General features: G+C 44.5%; 1 protein-coding gene across 5 annotated transcripts in view; it reads right to left on the bottom strand.

The window, feature by feature from the left end:
- Positions 1–2,766: 2,766 nt before the first annotated feature.
- DCC (DCC netrin 1 receptor) overlaps positions 2,767–22,753 on the bottom strand; it is a 374,240-nt gene continuing 354,253 nt past the window's right edge. For all 5 annotated transcript variants that reach the window (XM_080571841.1, XM_080571842.1, XM_080571843.1 and 2 more), the window contains 4 exons: positions 21,490–21,645; positions 15,323–15,535; positions 4,060–4,202; positions 2,767–3,048 (listed from right to left, as the gene is read on the bottom strand). In XM_080571841.1, coding sequence (XP_080427967.1) covers positions 2,959–3,048; positions 4,060–4,202; positions 15,323–15,535; positions 21,490–21,645 — 602 coding nt within the window. In that variant the 3' untranslated portion in view covers positions 2,767–2,958. The remainder of the gene's footprint in view (positions 3,049–4,059; positions 4,203–15,322; positions 15,536–21,489; positions 21,646–22,753) is intronic.

Raw genomic sequence — 22,753 nt, 5'->3', positions numbered from 1 at the left:
TGCTGTACGCACACCCCCTTCCTTCCCCACGGGAACAAGTCCCTAACAACTCCAACATCACTGCCATCATTTTGCCCGGTGTTTCCTGGCTTGCGTCGTGTGTTTTGGCAGAAATTGTCAGAGCTTGTGAACGTGCACTGCAAACATGCCCGGCAGCTCCAAAAGCCGTTTTTAAAAAGCTGGCTCTGGGAAGGGGTTAGTGAAAAGACGCTCCTGTGAAAATTGCAAGGATACGATGGTCCTCGTCAAAAATATTTGCCCAAATGCTCTTCTAAATGCCCCTGGGGTAAAGCCCAAGCCGTGTGCGTGGTCCCTGAGAAGGGACACCCGATGGCCAGCCCCAGATCGTGATGCAACCAAGGTGACGTGCAAGAACATCAGCCTTCCCCTTCCAAAAAATAAACAGCTTCACAAAGGGACTGGAACTTCTCAACCAGAAGTGAACATCAAAGCAGCTGGCAGACAAATACACTGAGCTGGGGAGCCCTGAGCCCTTTGAGCCGTTGATACGGCTCCAAGTTTTAGGTCTAGGAGGACAAAAAAACAGTATCTTTTTTGCCTGCTAACTCGTTTGTTTTTCACCTGTTCACGGCAGCCCCATCGCACTGCTTAGCTAATGATCTCCCCTGCTCCCGCTGAGCTTCACGAGCCTGCCCTGCCTTGCCAGGTTTCTCATTGCATTGCTCCGGGAGTGGCCACGGCTGAGGCAGTCACGGGCTGTAAGGATTCTGTCCGCTGAGGAACGTGTCGGAATCCAAAGCCGAGCTCACTGCAAACAAATAGAGCATCAGCAAAATATACTGTAAGAGTTTTGTGTTAAAAAACTCTTCTGGGGCTTGCAAGTAACGCAGTTCGTGTATAGGATGAGCTGTTTGCTAATTAGCTTTCCAGCCCTTAGGAATCTTATTAAAACCATCCTAAAAATCATCTTCAAAAGACGGTTGGCACCATCTCCGAGGCGCCTTGGGATAACTACGCCCAACTTTAGGGTCACGTAGCTCAGGGGAGGTCAAGGGCTCCGCTACAACATGCAAAAGGAACAGAAGGAAGGCAGCCAGCTGTGCCCAGCCTTCTGGGATCTGGGAAAAGGAAAACACACGATTTCAGAAAGTTGATGTTCTTATATGGGATAACTTAGTTTTACTGAGATATGCTCAACTTAAATTGAAATTTCTCGCTCATTTATTAAAAAAGCGGGGAGGGGAGTTGCTGGGCCTTGCTCGGGCTGAGCTGATCGGGTTGTCCCTTCCCAGGGACGGCGCACACGAAGACCCCTTTCGGCGCGGAGCTTATTGATTTAAACGGGCCAAGTCCTGGAGCAGTTTTCGTTCCCAGATAGCCCGCTGCAAACCCAGGGTGACAGGTATTTTCTAAAGGATCGGGGAGAGTCAGATCCGACCTTACGTTCCCACTCCAAACAACGTCACTCTCCGCAAATATCGAAGGGGAGCTACTCAAAAGCTGCATTAAGCCCTCTTTCTCTGAGTAAAAACGGAGGTAGTGATTTCATAGGCCCTCACAGCTGAGCGGGGTTTTCAGCACGGAAGGTTTGTGCAGTTTATTTTCACTAGAGTCTTTTGGCAACGAATCTCGGAGCTGGAAAGCTCAGCTGCCCGTACACACAGGATTTCCTTACTCTCCAGAAATATTTCATTAAAATCTTAGCAAATTGAATAACAAGGCATTTTTAAGGAGCGTTTTCACAAACACACTGGAGTTCCTAACGAAGCATTCGAATTCCTCCTTGACATCTGATTTTCCTTTACAGCACGGGGCCGTAGAAAATAATCTGAATTATTACTTCTGTTGCAGTGCCATTTTACTCAAAATATTTTATTCGGAGATTCACATTTAATTACCCACCTAATAAAAGGAGCTATTAGGTTGTAAAGATCCTATCCTTTCCATGCTCTTTTAAAATTATGACCCACTCAAGCTTGAAATCAAAGGCAGAGCTGAATGGAATAATTCATCTGAAACTCTCTTATTGGGTTTTGCAGCCTCCTAACTGATAAATATGCAAATCAGTTCCCTTTTGGTGATTCAGCTGCATAAACAGGGATTAGCTCTGAATGCAGCTGAAAATTTAGCAATAAAATGTGTGCACACAGAATTTACTCAATTCAGCCAGTTGTCAATAAACAGCCAAAGCACCGGGACCAGAGGGAGAGGGGATCACCGAAGACTTCCCCGTGTCCTGCTGCTCACCGCTCCTCGCTTGCTTTTCTCCCGGAGCCCATCTCAACCAGGAAAGGTGGTTTTGGAGAAACCTTCCTAATTCCTCGGTCAGTTTCCAAAGGCTTGCTAAAACTGGCTGCATTTTTACAGCAACTCGCTAATGCCCGGCACTCGTGCGAGACGAGGGGCCGCAGCGACAAAATAAGTGAGTATTTTGTCTTCTCGTTTGTGCTGTTGGGAAAAGCTCCAACGTTTTGGCGTGGTGGCGTGGTTATTTGCTACGGGTGTTTCTGTAGTCAGTAATTACGTAGAAAAACAAACGACTGACCTACAACGCTGTCCGCTTAACGGCACGGCCTATGCTTAAAACCAGACTTGCGTGAGGTAAGACTAGAGCTATACGAAAAGCTACAGACCTCTACGGAGTAAAACATGAGTTAGTCAGGACAACTCGAGCTCTACGAAGACTAGGAGATCAAAACGAGCGATCCAGCGGCATCAGCTGCGACTCTGCGGTGATGGCGTCGTTCGTCTTGCCACGCTTTCATCACTTCACGATGCCAGATCTACAGTTCCGTAACGTTTCCGTTACTATCCTTTTTTTTTTTTTTTTTCTTTTTCTTCTTATCTTTCCTCCAAGGACTTTGCAGGAACCTTCCTTGCGCTGAAGGAGTGGTACCGGGAACGAGACGACGTTATGGGGTCATGTAGGCGGGTGGTGTGCGTGAAATCCTGGTATGCTGCAGTGCTCCTGGATCGTTACCTATCCGTCACCAGCTCCTAGAAGGCTGAGCCTGTGATAGCGTTGAGCTGCTTCATTAGCCCCTCCAAACTGGCCATCTGTTCGCTCAGATCGTCCTGTTCATAAACCTGCAGGTGAACAAACACACGCAAATAAGCGGGAAGGGGCAGAAAACGAAGCGCCCCCACCCAAAGCCTGGGATGTGGCAGGGACAGGGATGTCCCCAGGGACCTGGAGTGGCCCAGGGCAGGCTGTAGCTTGCAGCAAAGCCTCGCTGGGGTTACGAGGTGAGCCTCTCACCAAGGAGGGCCCCGTCCTTCTCATTCCCCTCCAGCAGGAGACTAAGGTTATATTTTTATGTTGTTGATAACGACGAACGGGAACCAAACGCTGGTGTCCCATATTCAGCAGGCCAAACCCCTCCACACGCCCGCCCGATGCAAATCCTGCCTCTTCCTTTAGCCAGGTTGAAAACGTAAAACCGAGACGTGGCACAGATCACTGCTGTAGTGCCCAGCAAGAAATTCTCCGGCGTGAGTAGATGAAAAGAGGTGATATACAACGTGTATTTAGAATATTGCCTTTTTTTTTTTTTTCCCCTTATTCCTTTTCTTTTGCACTGTTTCGTCTCCTGGATCATGCGAGACCTTTCTCTCAGAGAGCCCTAATAGGAGTGAAAAGATTATTCTAATTTCCCCACCTTTTCAGTTTCACTTATCTGCTTCTTCGGGGTTATTTTTCCCACCATTATCGGGTATTACTATATACTCATTTTTCCTGCCAAAATTATTTCCTCCCCTTATCGCGGTTCTCACCCCCCTCCCTCTCCTCTCCCGCTATCTCCAGCAGCTCAGGAGAGGCCGTGTGAGTCGTCCCGTGGCTCCTATTAGCAGGGAATTTAAGCGCTCGCTTCTCCCCTTTATCACACGCTCCGAAGTCCATTAAAGTCCCCGGAAAAGTTTTACTGGCTTGCCAGAACTTTTTACGGCCTTCCTAATAGCTCTCAGCTGCAGCCTGCTGCCCGAGGTGAGGAGGCACAGGCTATTACCAAAAAATTAACGTGCGGGTAGGGGATTAGAGAATATGGCTTGACGACGATGAGCTTTGCGATGAGGCTGCCCGTTAAAGGCGGTTCTTACGTTAGAGGAGTCTTCCGTCTGCTTGTGGCCCTCCTCCGAGACCTCCGGGGCCGTGGGCACCGAGACGGGCAGCAGGGGTGACCTTGCTTTTCCTGCCAAGCCGAGGGATGCTGTTTTAACCTGAGCCTTGGGAAGGTTAGGTCCTGAAGAGAGAGAAAAAAAAAAGGCACGTTAAGAAGACATCGCTATGAAAAAGGGGACAATTTTCGCGTCGAACTCCCTCAGGGCAAGCGCCGGCCTCCAGGCGGGTCACGGAGCAAGCTTGAAAAAAAAAAACGTAGTTCACCTCTCTCTGCAAAAAGAAGTTTTTTACTGACTTTTCATTCCAGCTCGGAAGGAGAAAAAGAAAAATCAAAAGAGATTTCTTTACTGACAGCAAGGGACTTCCCAAGTCACCTCGCAAAACCCAAGTGAGATGGTGTACTGAAACAACGCATCGTGGATTTGAGGCTGAATGTGGGGACGGCCATTTCGAGCGTGCCTGCTCCCCCTAAAGCTACGGCTTAAAAGAAGGAACAACAAAAAAATCATAAATAACAAACCCGAGCCCGATGGCTTTTTTTCTAAATATCTCCTCCGCTGTGATCTTCAGCCAGTTCCCTGTCCTTTTTCTATTGTACCCTATTGTATTCTATTTGTTTGCCCTTTTTTAATTGTACTCTATTGTATTCTATTCATAATAGAATATTTTCTTATTTTATTTATTAAATATTGCCATTTTTCTCTTGCTGTTGCCAGTTCAGCCGTCTCTGGACGTACCCAGCTGCCATACAACACCAAACCACCTTCCCGTCGACCCTAAATTTAAACACCCATTTGTTTTCCCTTCCTCCTGCCTGACGGTCTCTGTTTTCTTATAGATCATTAACAGGTCATTAAAGCAAAGCTTCTGAGCCAGGACTGGAGCTACCTGGAGAATTTCCCCAGCAGGTAGCATCTGCAGATGGAGCAGCGCTGGGCTCCCCGAATCCCAACAAATCACCGCGGCCGTGACAGCCTTCTGCTCCTTCCAGCCCAAGCGAGTAGCCAGGAGACAGGAACTGCAGATTAATCTTCCTCTATTTCAAAGAACTGTGCTTTTTTTTTAATTAGTTTAGGGCAGGGAAAGCACCGTGGAGTAGAAGAGAGGACAAAATGCCTCCCTAAATCGAGTTGCCGGCAGCATGCTCGTGAAGAGAGAGCTCCAGCAAATACTGGCAAGACAAGGGCAGGAACACGGAGAGACTCACAAACAATTTCTTTGAGGCTGAGAATCTCAGATAATTTCATAGCCGGAGCTAGGAAAGTGTGAAAGCTTAATGTGAGCTAAAAGAGATCACCACCGAGATACACTCACCCTTCCAGCTCCAGTTTAATCGCTAAAAAAAAAACCACGTAATAACTGGCCCTTCAAACTTCTCTGTATCTCAGAGTAAGCTGAGAAGAAGCAGCTATCCCCAGAGATTCAATCTCCTAAGTGATGCACATTCAAATCAGTTTTTTAAGAAGGGAATGTTTCTCCCTTCCATTTCTTAATAAAAAGGCTTATTTCCAAAGAAGGGCACCCCTCTCCCTTCCTTTTTGTCCTCTTGATGCTCTGTTACCTCCAATATACATACCTTTATATATATATGTATAAATATATAAATATATAAGTATATAAATATAAATATATATATATATACATATATAGGCTTTTCTGATGCTTCGCATCGCAGCCTGCTTGGTTTTCATGGGCTCGTGGAGAAGGAAATATTTGTTGTGATGGCGAGGAGCTCAAGTGAAATGCAGACTACGTTTCGATTGTACTCCTGTAAATCCTGCGGTAAAAGCCATGTTTCTCATATGTGACTCATTATTTGTAGTAATTGGACTTAAAGACCCCCCTTTTCTGCGCAAAGACAGATGTTCCCTCCTGGATATTGCTAATGAGAAGCCGTAATAATGATTAATAAGTTCAGCCTGGGCGTTTTTTTGCCCTTTAGCTCTCGAAAGCAACAGGTGAATTGTGATGTTTGTCACTAAAATGAAGCAGAGACCATTTGCCTTGTGCAGAGCCGCGTGTTTCAAGTTCTCCAGCAAATGTTTTACAGCAGTCTTCAAAAGCAATGCCTCTAATTCATAATTAGAAGAGTCAGCCCAAAAGAGGCAGTTTGCTAAACCTATTTATTTCTGCGTATCAGGCCAAGAGATACGACGATGGACGCGAAATAAACCCAAGACAGCGTCCATCCTCCTGATAGCAGTACCTTGGGAGAGCTACCTGGCATTCATTCAATGAGAGTTTAAGAAAATGAAGACGAATGGAAAAATTGAAAGGAGCTACTTTAGGGAGAGGTGGCAAGAAATCGTGCTTAACGGAAAAGGATTGGAGTTAAAGACGACTATGGGTGGAGTTCCTCGAGATCTGGATTTAGGACCAAAACTTAACATTTTGGTACATCAAACGGGTGTGTGATTATGGCATCTGTTACTATAAAAGGTCAGAAGTACAGCTAGAGCTGTAACAACACAAGGAGAACTGCACAGACCTTTCTGCCTAGCTGCTGCTCTGATGACCTTCCCCAGCAAGGGGACTGGGATGTGCACAGCAGCACTTCAAGCTGCTAAAAGTGAGGGATGGGTCCTCCCCGCTCCTTCCATCTCTCTTGACAATCTGGGGAAGGAAACACCTTGCAAAGTCCACGGAGAGGCCGGATGAGTTGTCTTTCAGAAGATCCTCTCGCCCTTTTTTTGGCTGCACAGTGAGCGTACAAGGCTGGCACGGAGCAGACACCCGCTCATTAGGAGTCTAAAATTATCTGAGAATGAGTCACCTCTCCAAAAGAGAAGAACTGGAGGTTTTGCTGCAAATTCTGCCGGCTCTGATAGCAGGAAATGAGGGAAGAGAAGAGCCTGCACACCTCTCAACACGAGCTTGCAAGTGGAAATGTGCCTCGGAGAAACCAACTACGACCTTCAGATGCATGAGGGAAGAAAATTTTGGCAGAAACAAGGTAAACAGCAATGCCATCCTACAAAGTCTTATGAAGATCCTACCTGGGATGCTCTGTAGAAGCCCGAGGACATGAATGCAGGAAAAAATGAACCGGACAAAATGTTGGGAGGGCTTTGCTAACTGCCAGTGACCAAGAGGAAGAGTCTGTGTGATCATCTATACAGGGAATACTTCTCTTTTCAGAGTCCAAATTTGGATCAAGCTCCCCATGCTGATGTGTTCATCACGGAGATCACTAACGGGCTTAGGAAGGACGTACCTACCGTAAAACATCAGACAGTGACCGACCACGGTTATAGGAAGGACATTTGGCTTTTTAAAAATGTTTTTACCTTCCCGTCTAACATTCATCTCTTTGTAAATATCTACAGCCGTCGTCAAACGCAATGTGACAGCAGACAGGACGCCGGAGGAGCTCCGAGAAGAGGACTTTGCAGTACGATGCAGTGCTGTGTATGTGCTACTGGTTCCAGTTTTTAACCTGAAGCCGTTTTAGTCCGTTGATTCCAGAGGGGAACAAAATGCTGCGTTCCATACTTAGTTAATTTAAAGCTGATCGTTGTTTTTATTGCTTTAGGTTTTTCAGCAAAGCGAACAGTATTTTGGGTTAGGAAAGGTATTTGCAGGCAAGTCTCCTAAAATCGATTTGGGAACTGCAATAAAAGATATCCAAACGGGGGATGAAGCTTATATAATATATCATATTATGATATAATGCTTATACACAATAGCCCAACAGACAGGGCATATATCAAAGACGTGAAGGAGATCTGCAGCTGAAGATCACTTGGTCTGCAGAGGCAGCTGAGAATGGAGCGTAGCAGAGATTTCTTTGGTATCTCATGGCAATTATTCTCTCCGAACTGCCCCCTTTCGTGTGGCTCTGCACTCCTGTCAATCCTTAATGCCCTTTGTCCTCGTGTGTCTCCCATCCCAAATGCCAGAACTCTAATCTGCCACCAGCACAACAGGGATTTAATACCGGCCAAAAGGGAAGCAGAGACAAAAATCTCTTTTTCAGCTCTCGATCACAAAGAGCCTTTATTTCTCTCTTGGCCCACACAGCGATTTTACCATCTGACCGAACACCTGAACTTCATCTTCCAGAAGAGGAGCCCCACGAAGCTGAGCATCCTGGAGGCGTCCGAGGTTTCTGAGTCTTGCTGCAAATCCCCATGTGTGGATTTTGCGTGTGTGTGCGCAAAGTCATCTGACTCCTAAACGTAGCTACGAGCTCTTTGGGTTTTATTTCAGAGTGACAACCTTATACCCTAGGGGACTCACGGTTTGGGGAGCTCTTGCTAAAAGATATTACTATACAGAGTAATTTTAACTATGTATAACTGATAAATAACACAGAGGCTGCCATGCTATACCCTCTCCAGAGAGGGTATATATATATATATATATCATATATATATACATGTGATATATTGCAGCTGATGCATCAAACACCCCCAGACATCACCCAAAATGAATGCAGCCCTGTTGGGAAAGCAGGGTTTCGTCTGTCTTTTACGCCTGATTCCATCTGCCAAGCGCCCAAAGCCATTTTTTTTTTTTACCTCCCCCTGGAAAATCGCAGCTGGCAATCCTCCTGTCCTCACCGGAGCTCTTCCGCGGGTAGGTGGTTTCAAGCTGACCAAAATTTGTTCAGGCCTTCCTATTTCGCGGAAAGCTCTCTGAGCTTTGTGGATGAGATTTGCAGTTTATCAGTTTGCCTCACCGGCCTCACCTGGATGTTTCGCCGGCGGTTTCTAGACTGCCTCAACACTCCGCTCCTGCTCATGTTTTTATTCATAAGGAGGAGCCACTTTTCAGGCATTTCTGGGGCTACCCAACAAACTGCTTAAATACCTTTTGCAAAGTCTCCAAATCCTGTTAAGGTCTTTTTTCTATCCTGCTGTTGTCCATCCTTGCTTCCTTGCGAGCTTTGCCTGCATTTGGGTAGTGTTAATTGAACAGAAATACTCGCTCTCCATCTCTCCATCTTTTGGCAGCCCGACGCAGGGTTACCCACATCATGTCCGGGTGATCCTACCGAAAGATTTAGCCAAAGGCTGCTGTGAGTTGCTTCCGTAAGGAGCTATGAATCTTAGATTCAGGAATGTCTCTGGTGAAAGGGAACACAGCCAGTTTGGGCTATTATCTGCCCCAAAACCTTCTCTCGTGTTGCTTATCTTGCAGGCTGCACTTATTCATCCATCCCTTTTTGACTGCGGAGCGATGTATTGGGGTGCAGATACACTTTGCTGTCATAAGAACTGAGGATTTTTGGAGAATCAAAGTGCCAAGATGCGTCCTGTACAACGGGACCATAAAAGTCAAAATACGCTACAGAAATCAGAAGGTAAAGTCAGACACGTAATTAAATAAGGATCATCTTTTCTTGCTCCCACATCTCATACCTTTACCGCATTTTTTTCTAACCAGCACCTTTCCACCTATAAAATAGTGTCAGTTTGAATGACTTAGAAGTTGAAACGTAAAGATGAGACCAACGTGTATAAGGGAGCTTGCTTGTTTCTCCACGACAGAACGCTCCCATTTTAAGTAACACGGCACCTCTCAGGAGAGCAGAAGACGTAACCGTATGAAAAACATGAAGCCTTTGCTGTTTTACATTATAGCTGGGGAAAAAAAATGTTTTTCGTCGTGAAATCGAGTTTCTGCAAATGACTTTTGAGGTGATAATCAATAGAGGCTTGGCTCATTCCGCAAGGGAAATTGTTCTAAAAAGAGACAAAGTTTAATTTAGGAATCTCTGAGAGGAGGAGAAATAAAGCGAAAGGAGAAATAAAACACAGGAAGAGAAAGGAGTCATTTAATCACCCGCAAGAATACAGTACCGAGCAAGTACTGGGACTGCCTACTGGGGAGGGTTTTGAAGTAGCACTGATGAATTTCACACCTTTTTACGTGCCATGGCTTCAAAACAGGTATATAAACAGTGATTGTGGAAAGGGCATTTCAAGACAAAACCAACACAGGCTGCTCAGATACGTGGAAACGTGGGAGAGATTTGATATAACGCTCCTCTGTCGTCTCAGCTGCTCTTCGTGGCTTTTAACCTATTTGCTAGAAATAATACATGGGATAAATAACTTATGGCAAAACAGACTCATTGGCTGGAAGAAGTTTTCTTTATGAATTTACATTATTTTTTTTATTTTTTTTGTTTAATTTTTAATTTTTTTTTTTTATGGAATTCAGTGCTATGTTCTATTGAAATGGGTCACTTCTACCAAAGGGGAATCAGTTCGCTTATCCAGACCAGCACCTCAATCAATCCTGACTTCACTTTACACCTTCCAGTCGCCCTGTCAATTTTAATGAGACAACGCAGGTGTCTCAAGTTATCCGCGTGCTAATTAAACTTCACTGCACCAGGGCCAGGTTCCTCTAATAGACAGGACTGACCCTTTTATGACACTTCTTTGTCAATATATCTCCCGCTTGAACGGAGAAAGCTTGTTTTCATAGAAAGCAACGTGGAAGACAAAGCATTTGAGAACTGAAGGGGTGGTAGGTAAAGGCTGGAGGAATAAAAGAATAAGTTGCTTTTTAACCTGGAAGCTAACGGTACAAAAAAGCTCTAAGATTTCAGAATAAAATGTGCAAGAATTAATCATTCCCGTATTTTCCATGAATCTATAGACCGTGCTTACTGTACAGTATGATAGAGAGTGCATAATCTCAGATATTTACACTCACCTTTAAAATAAGAAAAAAAATCTCTAGACCAGAAGGATTTTCATACCCTACTAACAAAAGAGTTCAGATTTGCCTTTAAATGCAACCGAATTCAAATTAGAAGCAGTAGTTTTTAACTCGTGTTTTATATTGGCACTAGGGTTTTTTTTTATTTTGAATGGTAAATTAAAAAAAAAAAGACCCTGACTTTGGTTGTATAGCTAATTAGTTACAGCAAACCGATTGTTCAGAATAAGTTATGCACAATTAATGAACACATCAATCTAGCACCAGAGGATTCTAAATTTATGCCCCCAAAATTTGACTAATTCACTCCAAAATTTTGTCTAATTTCCACTTTGCCTTTTATTGCAATTCTTAGAGGGTTTTCCATCCCATCCTAAGAAGAAAGGTCTGTTCATGCGAAAGCAAGCCCATGAAATGTAACAGCATTATTCCCATATTCACCTTTCTAAGGATAAGTGTAACTTCGGTATCTACTGAGGCCCCAAACGCTTGCTTTGTGAGATTATCACGGCCCAGGATTCACTGCTCGTATACCAATATATCCTTTTTTCCTCTTGATTTCACCCTTTATTTGATTGTTACCTAATATTATTAAAACTGGCTTTGCAAATCTTCACTTTTATCTTGTTTGCTCACCTGCACGTGGAAAGGATTTGTAGGACCGTCCAGGCAATATTTAGTTTCTGCTTTTTGTACAGGCATGTTTCCTGCCACGTCTTTCCCTCACTCTTCACTTTTACTCCCCAAACACCTGACATTGAGAACGCAGTATTTTTTTATTATTTATTTTTTTTCCCAAAGAAGCAAAGAAATAGCAGTTTCCCTGCGGTGCAGACCTTCCCCTGAACCCCAGACTCCAGACTGTTTGGAGCATACCTTACAGCTTCGCAGGAGGAAATGAAATCAAGCTCAATTCTGCTGCACAACCAAGTGGTTTTTAGCTCTGGGGCATCCACTGACAGCGACTCCAGGAAGACTGATAAGATGAGAATTTGGATTTCCAGCTACATTTTTTTTTGTGTGTGTGAAGTAGCAATAGAAAAAAAAATGCAGCACTTATAGTCTCACAAAAGGCAAAGGAGCTTGAAAAGGTTGAAGTTACAGCATGGTGACACAGTATCAAAACCACCACTTCAGAGGCAGCGTTTTCCATCCCTTGCTTCTGCGGAAGAAAAATGGCATCCTAATTCAGGCGCATTTAAAGTGCAGCTGATCATAAAGACCTAAAAGGAATTTTCATTTGTGAGTGGGGGAAAAAAAAAAAAAATCTTTCCTGTCCATTTGTGGGATTTATGTCGTATCTATAATGCAATGAGCTCAACACTCCATCAAACATTTTCTATTTAACCTGAAAGGGGACTGAGTCAAATCACTTCTATGGCTGTGCACATGATTAGCAAAGAGGAGTGAGAGCAGCCTCAGTGGGGATTGGAAAGATCACGGACTTATTCTCACGCCTTCTGAATAAGTGTTAGGAACCTCAAGTGCCTGCTCACAAAGCCGTGACGAAAAGGTGAGATCTCCTATAAAATATCAATAGGAAGGGCTTAATGCAAAGAGTTCAGATTTATTGGGATCAAGTAAAAAATTAGGGGGAAAACAAGGAAGAAAAACGGCAAATTTTAGCTTCAGATTAGGCTGAAGCCATGACCCAACACCAGGAGCACAGCCTTTTTAATATTTATTCCCACCCTCATGGCCAAATCCCCCAGAACTGAATAATGATGCCTTTATGTCTTTTTTATGAACCAGATGATATAGTTTAACAGCTAATTATAATGCCGCTACAGAGATATACTGAATAGATAAAATATTAGAGGCGATACCCCCTTTTAGCATCAGGTCAATCAAAGCCAAGAAGGAGCTCATCTATTCTCTGGGCAAGATCCAAAACCTAATTTCAACGCTAATATTGCCTGAGAACCGGGGTTGGACACCAGCTCTAGGGCTATCATCTGAATATTCCTCCCTCAACCTTGTCGGTCAACAACTGTCAAAAATTCATGCCTTATGCTTCCAAAATCCGAAAATGCAGCTGGGACTCCAGCAGGTGGATGGCTGATGGCGAAAGGTCTGCTTTTTGAAGTCTTTGCTGGAAATCTCTGCATCACTCTCTTGCTTTTTCCCCTTCTGAATTCCGCAGGCTTGTTCCATTAGCTACGTATTGTCTGAAGGGCTACGGCACCTGATTGACATGCGTTTGAAAAATCGGACAGCAAAGCAAAGAGTAGTTTAATAGATGTAAGTGATGATGAATCCATTCCTTATGGCCCTACTACTTCATTACGCAGGACGTGTAAAAAACGTCTCGAGTCGAAGAAAAAACGTAGTGAGAAAGTAATTAATTCTATCTATCAGATTGAGAAAGTAAGAGTTATTCCAACGTGGAAATTGCTAAGAACCTTTAACCACGAGCTTTGTAAAGTCACAAAACATCTTCAGAATTTCCCTTTCATGGTATCTATGGCCGAGCTATCAGGCTAATGGTGGTATCAAATACACAGAATGTGAAATGAAACGATGTTTTTTGACATCTCTTTTTTTAATGCTTTCTCTCTTCACTTCCTTTCAGCCGTCCAGCTGAATTAGAAGGGTGGCTGACCTCCCATTTTAAGTGAAAAGAAGCAAGAGTTTGAGAGCAGTGGGATTCAGGAGTGAGGGAGAAATCCAGTTGTGAGTGAGGACCAGAATCAGTTCTGCACACCCCACTGCCCAGGGGCACAAGTAGAAGTTAACATTCACCAAGCAAACTTTTCTAAAAAGAATTGGTAAAGGAGACAACATCAGTCTGGCTAATGATTATGAGGACAAGTACATTGGGAAAAACAAGAGAAGCCATACAGAGAGAAAAATACATAGCCCCCGACACCGCAAAATAGCCGGGGGGAGATCAGAAATGAAGTTATACACAAATCTAAATGCTAGAAATTGTGATTTTAATATAACAGTGAATACAGGAGTCTGAATGCCATATATAACCCAGCAACTTGTTTTCGTCTGCATGACAGAGGCCAGCACAACAGAATATTTCACTGCTTTAGCATTTGCTCTATTTATTTTTCCTGGCTTTATGGCAAAGCATCGCCACGTTCAGTGCTTAATTTTGCCTAATAACAAAGTCCTGCGCATTGCTTATAGGAAACACTGCATCTGCTTACATGTGATTACTGACCTAAACCAAGGCAATTTTCTTTTTCAGGACGACAGGGCTCTGTGAAAATTAGTAACAAGCCCCGTATTTGTCTTTTTTTTTTTTTTTACCTCCCCCATGATTCAAAGGTGAACTCCAATTGACTCCCAGTCCAAAACAGCCCTTTGGAGGTAACTACGCTTCCTCGCTGGGTAAGACAAGTAGTGAAATGCAGTGCTACATAAAGATGAATGGACTCTATTATATATAAAAAATAATTCAGCGGCACTATTTGGCAAAAGCAGTTCTCCAACACGTAAGGATTTATCTGCTTCTGCCTGCTGTCAGAAACTGGATTACTCGCTGACGGGTAGCAGGTGCTTCCAGTAAAAATGTAGGGAATTTGGGGGGTAACTTGCTTGTTGCAAACGCTGAACTGCCATATGCTGTGCGGCAAGAAAGCCACGCTCAGAAAGCACTATCAGAATGGAAAAAAGAAAAGCTGAAATCTCAAAGGTTGTCTGAGCCAAACTGGAGATCATCCAAGGTAAAGGAGTAGGGTAAACAGTTAAAATGAGATGCCAGTTTGCAAATCCTTTATTTTCTTTTTTTTTTTTCCTGGTAGCTGTAGCAGTTAGCGTGGCTAGCGCAAATTATGGCACTCGAACAGTCCCAGTTCACACAAAGAGCAAAATAAAGAGCACCTCTGGCTACATTATGAAGGAAGCAGATCCCACTCACACCATACAACCGCTCTCGTTTGGTCCAATGGTGAAGTTTCAGTCCAGCTCTCTGGAGCTGGAGCTGCTCGGGCACCCAGCGTCTCAGGGAGACAACGAATGAATGTTGCACTACAGCTCTATGCAACCACTTCATCTAACCCCAAAACTTCACTCAGAAGTGGCAATATCGTATAAGCTTTTTTTTTTTTTAATTATTATTTTTTAATTATAATTTCCTTTCTCTTCCTTCCACGCTTGTTTTTTTTTTTTTTTTTTTTTTTTAATTTTTGAGTGGTTTGCACACTGGAGTGGATTGCAGTCAGTCCTCTCCCAGCATACATAAATAGTCCTTTCATTATCAAAAAGGCGAGCCTCGGAACGAGTCAAGCAGTTGGCACTGGTTCAAGTTACTGTAGCACAACAGGAGACTGGAAACAAGACCAAATGATTAATCTGGCATCTCATTTAATTCATTTTTATCACTGGCTTGTTAGCTCTGATTTTGAGCTATCGCCTCGTCCTGAATTTTTATTCCAGATCATCAGAATGAGTTATTGGATTATTATAATAAAAAACGTGTATATATTCACTTTCCATCCTGTAAGCACTTACGGATATTTCTTCAAGGTATGGGACGGCTTTGTGCTCCTTTTTTTTTTATCTCCTGAATTGAAAGCAAGTGGTTCGGAGTGGTACCAGAGACCAGACTCTTACCTGTTTGAGACAGAAGTGGCGTGTAAGGGACTTTCGGTTCTATTGCACTCATGGGCGGAGGTAGCAAGGGGTTGGCGAAGCTGCGGAGCGGGTGCGTGGGGCGGACGCAGGCGGTGGGGATGGTCCTGCTCGGGGCGTCCTCGTTGCTGGAGTGCTCAGGCTGCGTTGGTGGTAGCAAGGAGGGTTGCTGCGGGGCTGGTCCTTCGTTTACAGCTGCATCAGTAAAAAAAAAAAAAAGCACATGGTAAAACAACTATTATTGAAGTATTTTTGATGGACCATTTCCTACTTTTACGGTCATTTTCAGCAGAAGGTACAGCATTACCCTCCAACAAGCTGCAAGAAACGTGTAAACATTTTCATCACAAGTTATTGGCAGCTGAATTAAAAAACCAGATGTTCCTCAGAGCAGCCAGGTGCCATTTAAAGCAAAATATATCTTCCTTTAAAGAAAAAAACAAAACCACAAGCGTGATATTTTCATCTCCTTCTCTCTTTCCTCTCTATGCGCTTTTAAATATTAAAAATCAATAAAAGCAGAAATATATCATGTGGAGACTGAAACAAGCTACGACTGTGGAGACTCATTATGTTCAGCATGACAGTACAGCTCCAGTCATAGAGGAGAGAAGATAAGACTCAAAGAAAGGACTTAATTAATTTCCACATAACCAATCACCCAAGTTGTTTTTCCTTGAGACAGCTGTAACGTTTAGTGTGCCAAAGCCCTAGGTTGCTGTTTTATTAGCCTATATTCAAAATCAATTCTTCAGAGGCTTCCATGTGCCATGTCACCTCTCTAATATAAAGCCCAGCTTCCTGATGTTCTGCGGAGTGTCTTAAAAGAAGCTTTCAGCCTCAACTTTTGTCATCAGCTTTCCATGCCAAAGAACAGAAGCAAACGTAGCTAAGATATAAAGGGTCAAACAGAAAAGTCCTTTGTTTCTACAGCCCTCTAGAAAGCAGTGTTGGCTTTGCTCTACTAATTGGCAATGTGATCATGACTGTAGGGAAGTTTTCAGGACTGGGATGGCCCCCAGTGCTAGCATCACCAGTAATGGTACTGTGAATGAAGAGAAAGCTGATCTGGCAATCTGGAGTTGAAATGCAACCTATCAGAAGTAAAACCTTCCGATTCTTTCATCAAACGTTACAGCACGGAGCGTGTGAAGTGAAAGGGATGTTGCACAGGACAGAAGAAGGCAGCGAGAGGCGGGACGCACGCTCACATGCCAAGCATGAGCTGCGATTTTAGCTTCGCTGGAAACGATTTCCTTGACGAGATGTTCAGGAGCAGAAAGCTTTTTGTGTTACAAACTCCGTTACGGAGCTCCAGTGTTACCCACCCAGCTGACAGCACGGCAGGAGCACCAACAAAGACGCAGGGAGAGAAATCACGCCTGCTGTTTACGCCGGGAAACAACTCGGTGCCACGATGCTCACGTTTCAAGAGGTGCAAGAAAACAAAGGGAGAAAAATGAATTCCGAAGAAAACGGATTTTGCTCTTGTAATAAAACTGTAATTGGAATAAGCAACAATCATTCAAGTTGATTTTTTTTCTGATCTTTACAATTTCTTGCTGCCCACCACGACAAACCCAACTAATTAAGAGTAAATTACAAAAGGACCGGTGAGCAGAATTCCTTGGTGGTGCTTGACGGATGGCAGCAAGTTCATTTTGCCATGACCCAAGAAAGACACTGCCATTTCTCCTTCTATCTTGCTTTTGCTGTCGGATGGGAATAAGAGGAATGGATGGAAACCACCATCTCATGCCTTCTCTTCCAAATCCCAAGGCTACAAGCTCGGGCTTGTAGCCTTCCTCGGCCCCTTCCCCAGCTCCTACCCCGCTCTCCTTCTCCTGCCCCATGGAGAAGCACTGAAAAAATGTTTCTTCTCGGCAAGAGCATCTGCAAGCCCTGACATTATTTACAAGCAGAACAGGAAGGAAGCAAAGTGGTTAGTGAAGAGCACGATCACAGCAGGAACGTGTTTAATTTGAACGCGTTGGCTTTGTCCAACGTCTCCACAGCACCTACGCCAGCCAGGATAGCTCACAGCACACCGGTTAATCATGCAGCTTGTGTCAGGAAACAGGAATCTAAGAAAAGCTCAACCTTTTCTCGAAGAAAACAACCTTCTTGACTCACTGATATCGGAATTAGTTATTATACTGGGACCCAAAATACTCCAGAGGATCTGGTTTCTTTCAGAGACTGCTGCAACAACCAGAACTCATTGTGTAAATAACATGCAATTACACAGCCAAGTCAAATCTCAAGGCATTTTATAATAATTAATGTCAAAGTATATAAGTAATTACTACCTACTAAGTGGCAAAACAGTTTTGAAAAATGAAAATGAGGATTTTTTCCTCTTTTCCACGGCCCTACTGCTTGTTCCTATGGCAATAGTGCAGACGGCCCCGGCAATATCGAACCCCACAGAAAGCAAACCAATTGCAGGATCAGACCAAGGTCAAAATCATCTACAGTTTGTGAAAGTTTGGTCGACAGCGGTTCATTTTCCTTGTTTCCACCTTCGAGGCTTTTTGCATAATGAAGCCATTACCTAGCTCTGCTTCTTTTGCCTTCCTTCCCCAGCAGACCTCCCTCTGTTTTCTTCTCTGAGGGCAAATATTCCGCATAAAGCAGCCAGAGATTTAAAGATAACTTGCAACAGGGTAGGGCAGGAATGTCGGTTTAACCCATTCCACCCTTGCTCACTGCCCACATATTCAAGAAGACGTCGCGACGTCTCGGTGCTGTAGGCTACCGTGGGCATTACGCCCTTCTCTCCCTCCTCCCAGTCAAGGAAGATGCAAAACAGCAAGTGAGACTCACAGAGGTATCCATCTCGGCTCACAACACTTTCTGGAGCAAATCCTTTGCCTAAAGTGAAAACAAAGCCTTTTGTCATTGTTCGTAGCCTCAAAACGTCTTTCCAGATGTTTGTCAAAGTCTGAGCTACCCCGCGGAGCCCAGCACTTTTCACTGCATCCTTTAAGAACAGATCTTTTGGGAAGCTCTTGACCTGCTTGAAGAGACGAGGGAAAAATAGATGCTTACTGCTACTCACCACCAAATACCCTCCCTGGTGTTTGCTGCGGCGGTGCCCTCAGATAACAAAGCCTTATCAGCTGGCATCAGCATAATGATCTCTGTATTACAAGACTTTATATTAAATTGCTGGCTCATTGTATGGGTATGTTTTATCTTACAGATTTAGCCGTAAAATCTGGAGACCTACATGACTTGCTACACAAAAGATTTCATGCTATTCTCTAGCTCTTACTGAAGACAAAGGTGAGATGACCCTATTAAAATAAGAGGCTAGAGCTGTTTTTTTTTTTTTTTTGAAGGTAAGTGGTCTAATGAAAACAACTTTCTCTCAACAACTGGTTTCATGATCGAGAAGACCTTTTTTTATTTATTTAAATTGCAAGCAGGGAATCCTGGAGGAGTCCGGAGGAGAAGGCAAGCCACGGGAAGGACTGCTGAACAGTCAACAGTCACTTTATTATGGCTCAGCCATTTTTTATGTCTGGTAACACTTACATTTAGCAATTGCATGTTATGGCTGGCAGTGTCATCAGCTGTCATCAAGCAGGCAAGCCAGCTATTACTCAAGGCTGGCTCTGGCTGGGGCCTGACTCTCCTTTTCATTTTATTTACTTTCCTCTTCAGCAGAAAATTTACCCTAAAGATAAGTTGCAGCACTTGAATCTTCAGGTCAGCAAGAAAAAGCCTTCGAAACCAGAAAAAGCCTTCCAAAAAGGGTGTTCAAGCATGGTCAGCACGGCAGGATGCAAAGCAACACCCTTGCTAATGGCCTTGCACATGATTTATTCAGAAAGTGCCACGTCTTGATCAATAGGGTGCTCAGCCATGGAGTACCACCTGTAGGGAATTATTGCAGAGGGTTTTGTGTTTTTTTTTTTTTTTTTCTGACCCAGATGCAATTGGTCAACCATCAAGTGAGTTTTTCACCGAGGGGTGAAATATAAGAAAAAGCTCTCTGTGTTGTCTCTTTAACTGCTAGCTGCTCCCCAAAAAACCCGCTTGATCATCTTAAAACAGCCAAAATATAGTGTCACTGGAAAGCAAACATGATTGCCACGTACTCGTCTGTGCCTCTGCTTCATTGCTGTGCTGCTGTGTAAGGCATAGCGAGGGAAGAGAATATTTCATTTGGGGGCACTCACTGTGATCGGAGAGCTTTGGAAGTCAATAGCCTTTGCTAGCAGGGCGACCGCAAAAGCTATAACAGATTGTCATTTTACATTGTAATGGGCTTCGATAATGTTCAAAATACCATGCAGGCCTGATTACCCAGACCTCAATCACCTGAAACTAGCCATTATCCAAACAAGACGATGTGCGTCCCCCATTTTTGAATTATTTAATGGCAAATCGCCTGAACTTTTGTGCATTAGCAACCTTTTGTTCAACTCTCAGGCGTGCTGCACCTCAAAGACCTGGGCAAACCCATACCCGTCCATACAGAACAGCCAGGATTTTGGCCATTTCTGGTTTGAAAAATCCTCATTTACACGTGTGAATCTCCTGGCTGGTTCAGGCAGAAGCTGAATGCACCAGACACATGTGGCTTTGGGGCTGTGCAAAAATAATGGGTGCTCAACTGATTCCCAGGCAGCCACATCCCAGGCAGCACTTTCTTACCCAGTGACATGTAAGATTTCCCTAGCTCTATTTCTGGCTGTGTATCACACTTCCAGTATTTCTCTCCAACTAATTTCAGAAACTGACCCAAAAAATCAGTCTTTTTCTTTGCTTCTTCTATCTCCATGATTAGGCAAGCAACACATAGCAATTTTTTTTTTTTTTCCCTGCATCTGATGTATATCATGCAAGAAGCAGAATCTGCTTTGCTTCTGTGCACTGTGTGTGTGGAGGATTTGGTACTGATTTAAGCAGCAAATCAAGACCTGATTATAGCAGTGAGGCCCTCCAGAGGAAATTGCCAACCGGCTTTGAAGGCACCTCAACAACCACATTGAAGAGAGGGGGAATGACGGTGGGGTGACGAGCAGGACACCTGAACCCACCTTTTACCTACAAGCCCGCCGCTGGATTTCAATCATCGGTCCCCGAGGACCTGTCTGAACTGACTGAAAGCAACAGGCAAATAAAAAGGAAAATCAGTCCTTCCAAAATTAATTCCCCGCGGACCGGCAGCGCAGACTCTCTGTGACGCGAAAGAAGACGCGTAACAGATTGACATTAATCTGTCAATAATTCAGGCTTGGTATGCAGTCGAGGTGAGGGAGAATTAGAAGGAAACAGGAGCCCTCCAGCTGTAATTAGTATGCCAGAGCACGCTCGCTAGGTTGGAACAAAGACCAGCTGGCTGCTGGTGCGGGAGAGGCTTGCGAGGAGCTCGTGGAGGTGAGGCTGGGTCCCGGCGGCGTGCGTGCACCTCCCCAGACCACGATAAGGTGATGTGGGAACACCCAACCCCCAAATCTATTACTGCACGGGGTCAGGATATGAATGAACGGGAGCAAATCTGAATACAGAGCTCACTCTAGGGAAGAGGTGAGTGATGTCAGACTAGATAACGGCATTCAAATGCATAAAAGGTAGCTGAAAAAGGAGGAAAATAATTTTTTCCCTGTGCCAGCTATGATCCAAACAAGAACCAGTTGCCTTACATTTTAGGAAGTCAGATATTATGAAAACGTTTCCAGCAGTGAGGGCAGCTAAGCCTGGGAAGACACTGTGTGGAGAGGTCGTGTAAGTGCTGCTGTGGATGATTTTACTGCACGGTGATACTGGATGTGCCCTGGGATGGAGAAGAGCTCTTGAAGCCTCAGTTTGCCTGGGAATATCGTTATGAATAAAGCGAAGGCAATTAAAGTACAGTGAAACAGGCTTGCAGAGAGGACAGGGTCGGATCAGAGCTGCAATGACTTTTAATTTTAAGGCGAGCTGGTGTTCAGCACAGATTTTAAGTCATAACAGGAGCTGATGCTGGAGAAGAAGCAACCCGCAGCCAGCTGCTGCCACCAGACCGGGCTTATCCCGGCTCCCACGATGAACCCAAAAAGTGAAGCAGTGGGATTTGCGTTGGCTAGACCTTACCCATCCTACCCAGAGAGAAACCTATGTCCGAGCACAGTAATAACAAAGCAAAATGAACTAACTTCTTCCTGCTCCAAAGGTCCTGTCCACAGCGAGGGTGGGGAACGGCACCGGCCGCAGGGTGAACTGGGGGTGCGGGTATCCGCAGGTGGGGGACGGCAGGATCCCGGGGTACTGGGCGCTTTCCAGGGTGGGCACCGGGATGGCACTGACCACAGCTGAAAGGAAAGAAGAGAAAGATTAAATGAGCACTTTCAGAAAAAGCAAAAACCTCTGGAGGGGGTCAGCGGGGAACTGGGAACAACCAGCTTTCCAAAGCCAAGTACCCACAGGCTCGGTGTAAAACTCTTCAGCAGCCACCTTTGTACAGAGAAATAAACCCCTGCTGTAAAATTAAAAAGCTTTTTGTCTTTGTTCCAATGAGGCAGACCGATTATGGGGGGCTCTTTATCTCCCTTGACGAATATGGGAGAAGGAATGGGTTAGGCAAGACTTAAAGGCTTGATTCAGTTGTGTAAGCACGGGTTCCTTAAAACATTTTTCCAATGTTTTAAAGGACACCACTGTCCTCAGCCACTGCTCTGGAAGAGGATGGCTCTTCCAGTGTCACTCAGTGACACACCAGTGTCCCTAATACCCTAAGGTGTCCCCAGACCCCAGGTTTATCCATCTAATGAGGCTGGCTTTCCGTCGTTCCTCGCTTGGGATGCACGTCCAGGCCTGCAAGGAACAGGGGAGAGAAGAGCCAACAAACCAGGAGCTGAAAGCTTGCGGATGGAGCTGAGCTCTTCAATTTGTGCGAAACACTTCGATTCGAAAACTGGGGATCGCGGTGTGCTGAATCCAGCCTTTCGGGTGAGTTATTGCCTTTATTTTCAATAGTCAGGGCTTGAAGAACAAGGGATAATAATGCCACGCGAGTAATAAATTTCTTTGCAGCTTTTTAGAAAAATTTGGAAACTCTCATTAAAGTTTTGCCTAGCTAAACAATACATAGAGGTTTTTGGCTCGTCGATGATGAGGTTTGGCTTACCTAGCACCTTTCACACATGAATTACAAACAACGCTGTAAACTTTAAGGCAGTCGTTCCAATTCCTTCTAGCTCTCACTCCATTCATTACACGGAGTGGCAAACCGGGCTGTCTGCCCAAGGTCACGCAAGAAGGGACGGTGGTGCCAAGGCTTTATGAGTTTTTTTTTTTAAGAACACAGCTTTTGGCAAGACAACGCCGCACTTCCAGAGGTAATGGGCAAGCGGGGAGACGAAGAAAGCTCCTGAAGAAATGCTAAGCAGAGCGATCTGAACTTTAGAGCTGTCTGGCTGA

Source organism: Anser brachyrhynchus (assembly GCF_964034855.1).
Source record: "Anser brachyrhynchus genome assembly, chromosome: W".
Lineage (NCBI taxonomy): Eukaryota > Metazoa > Chordata > Aves > Anseriformes > Anatidae > Anser > Anser brachyrhynchus.
Note: the sequence above shows the minus strand (reverse complement) of the source record. Positions and strands in the feature narration are given on the sequence as shown.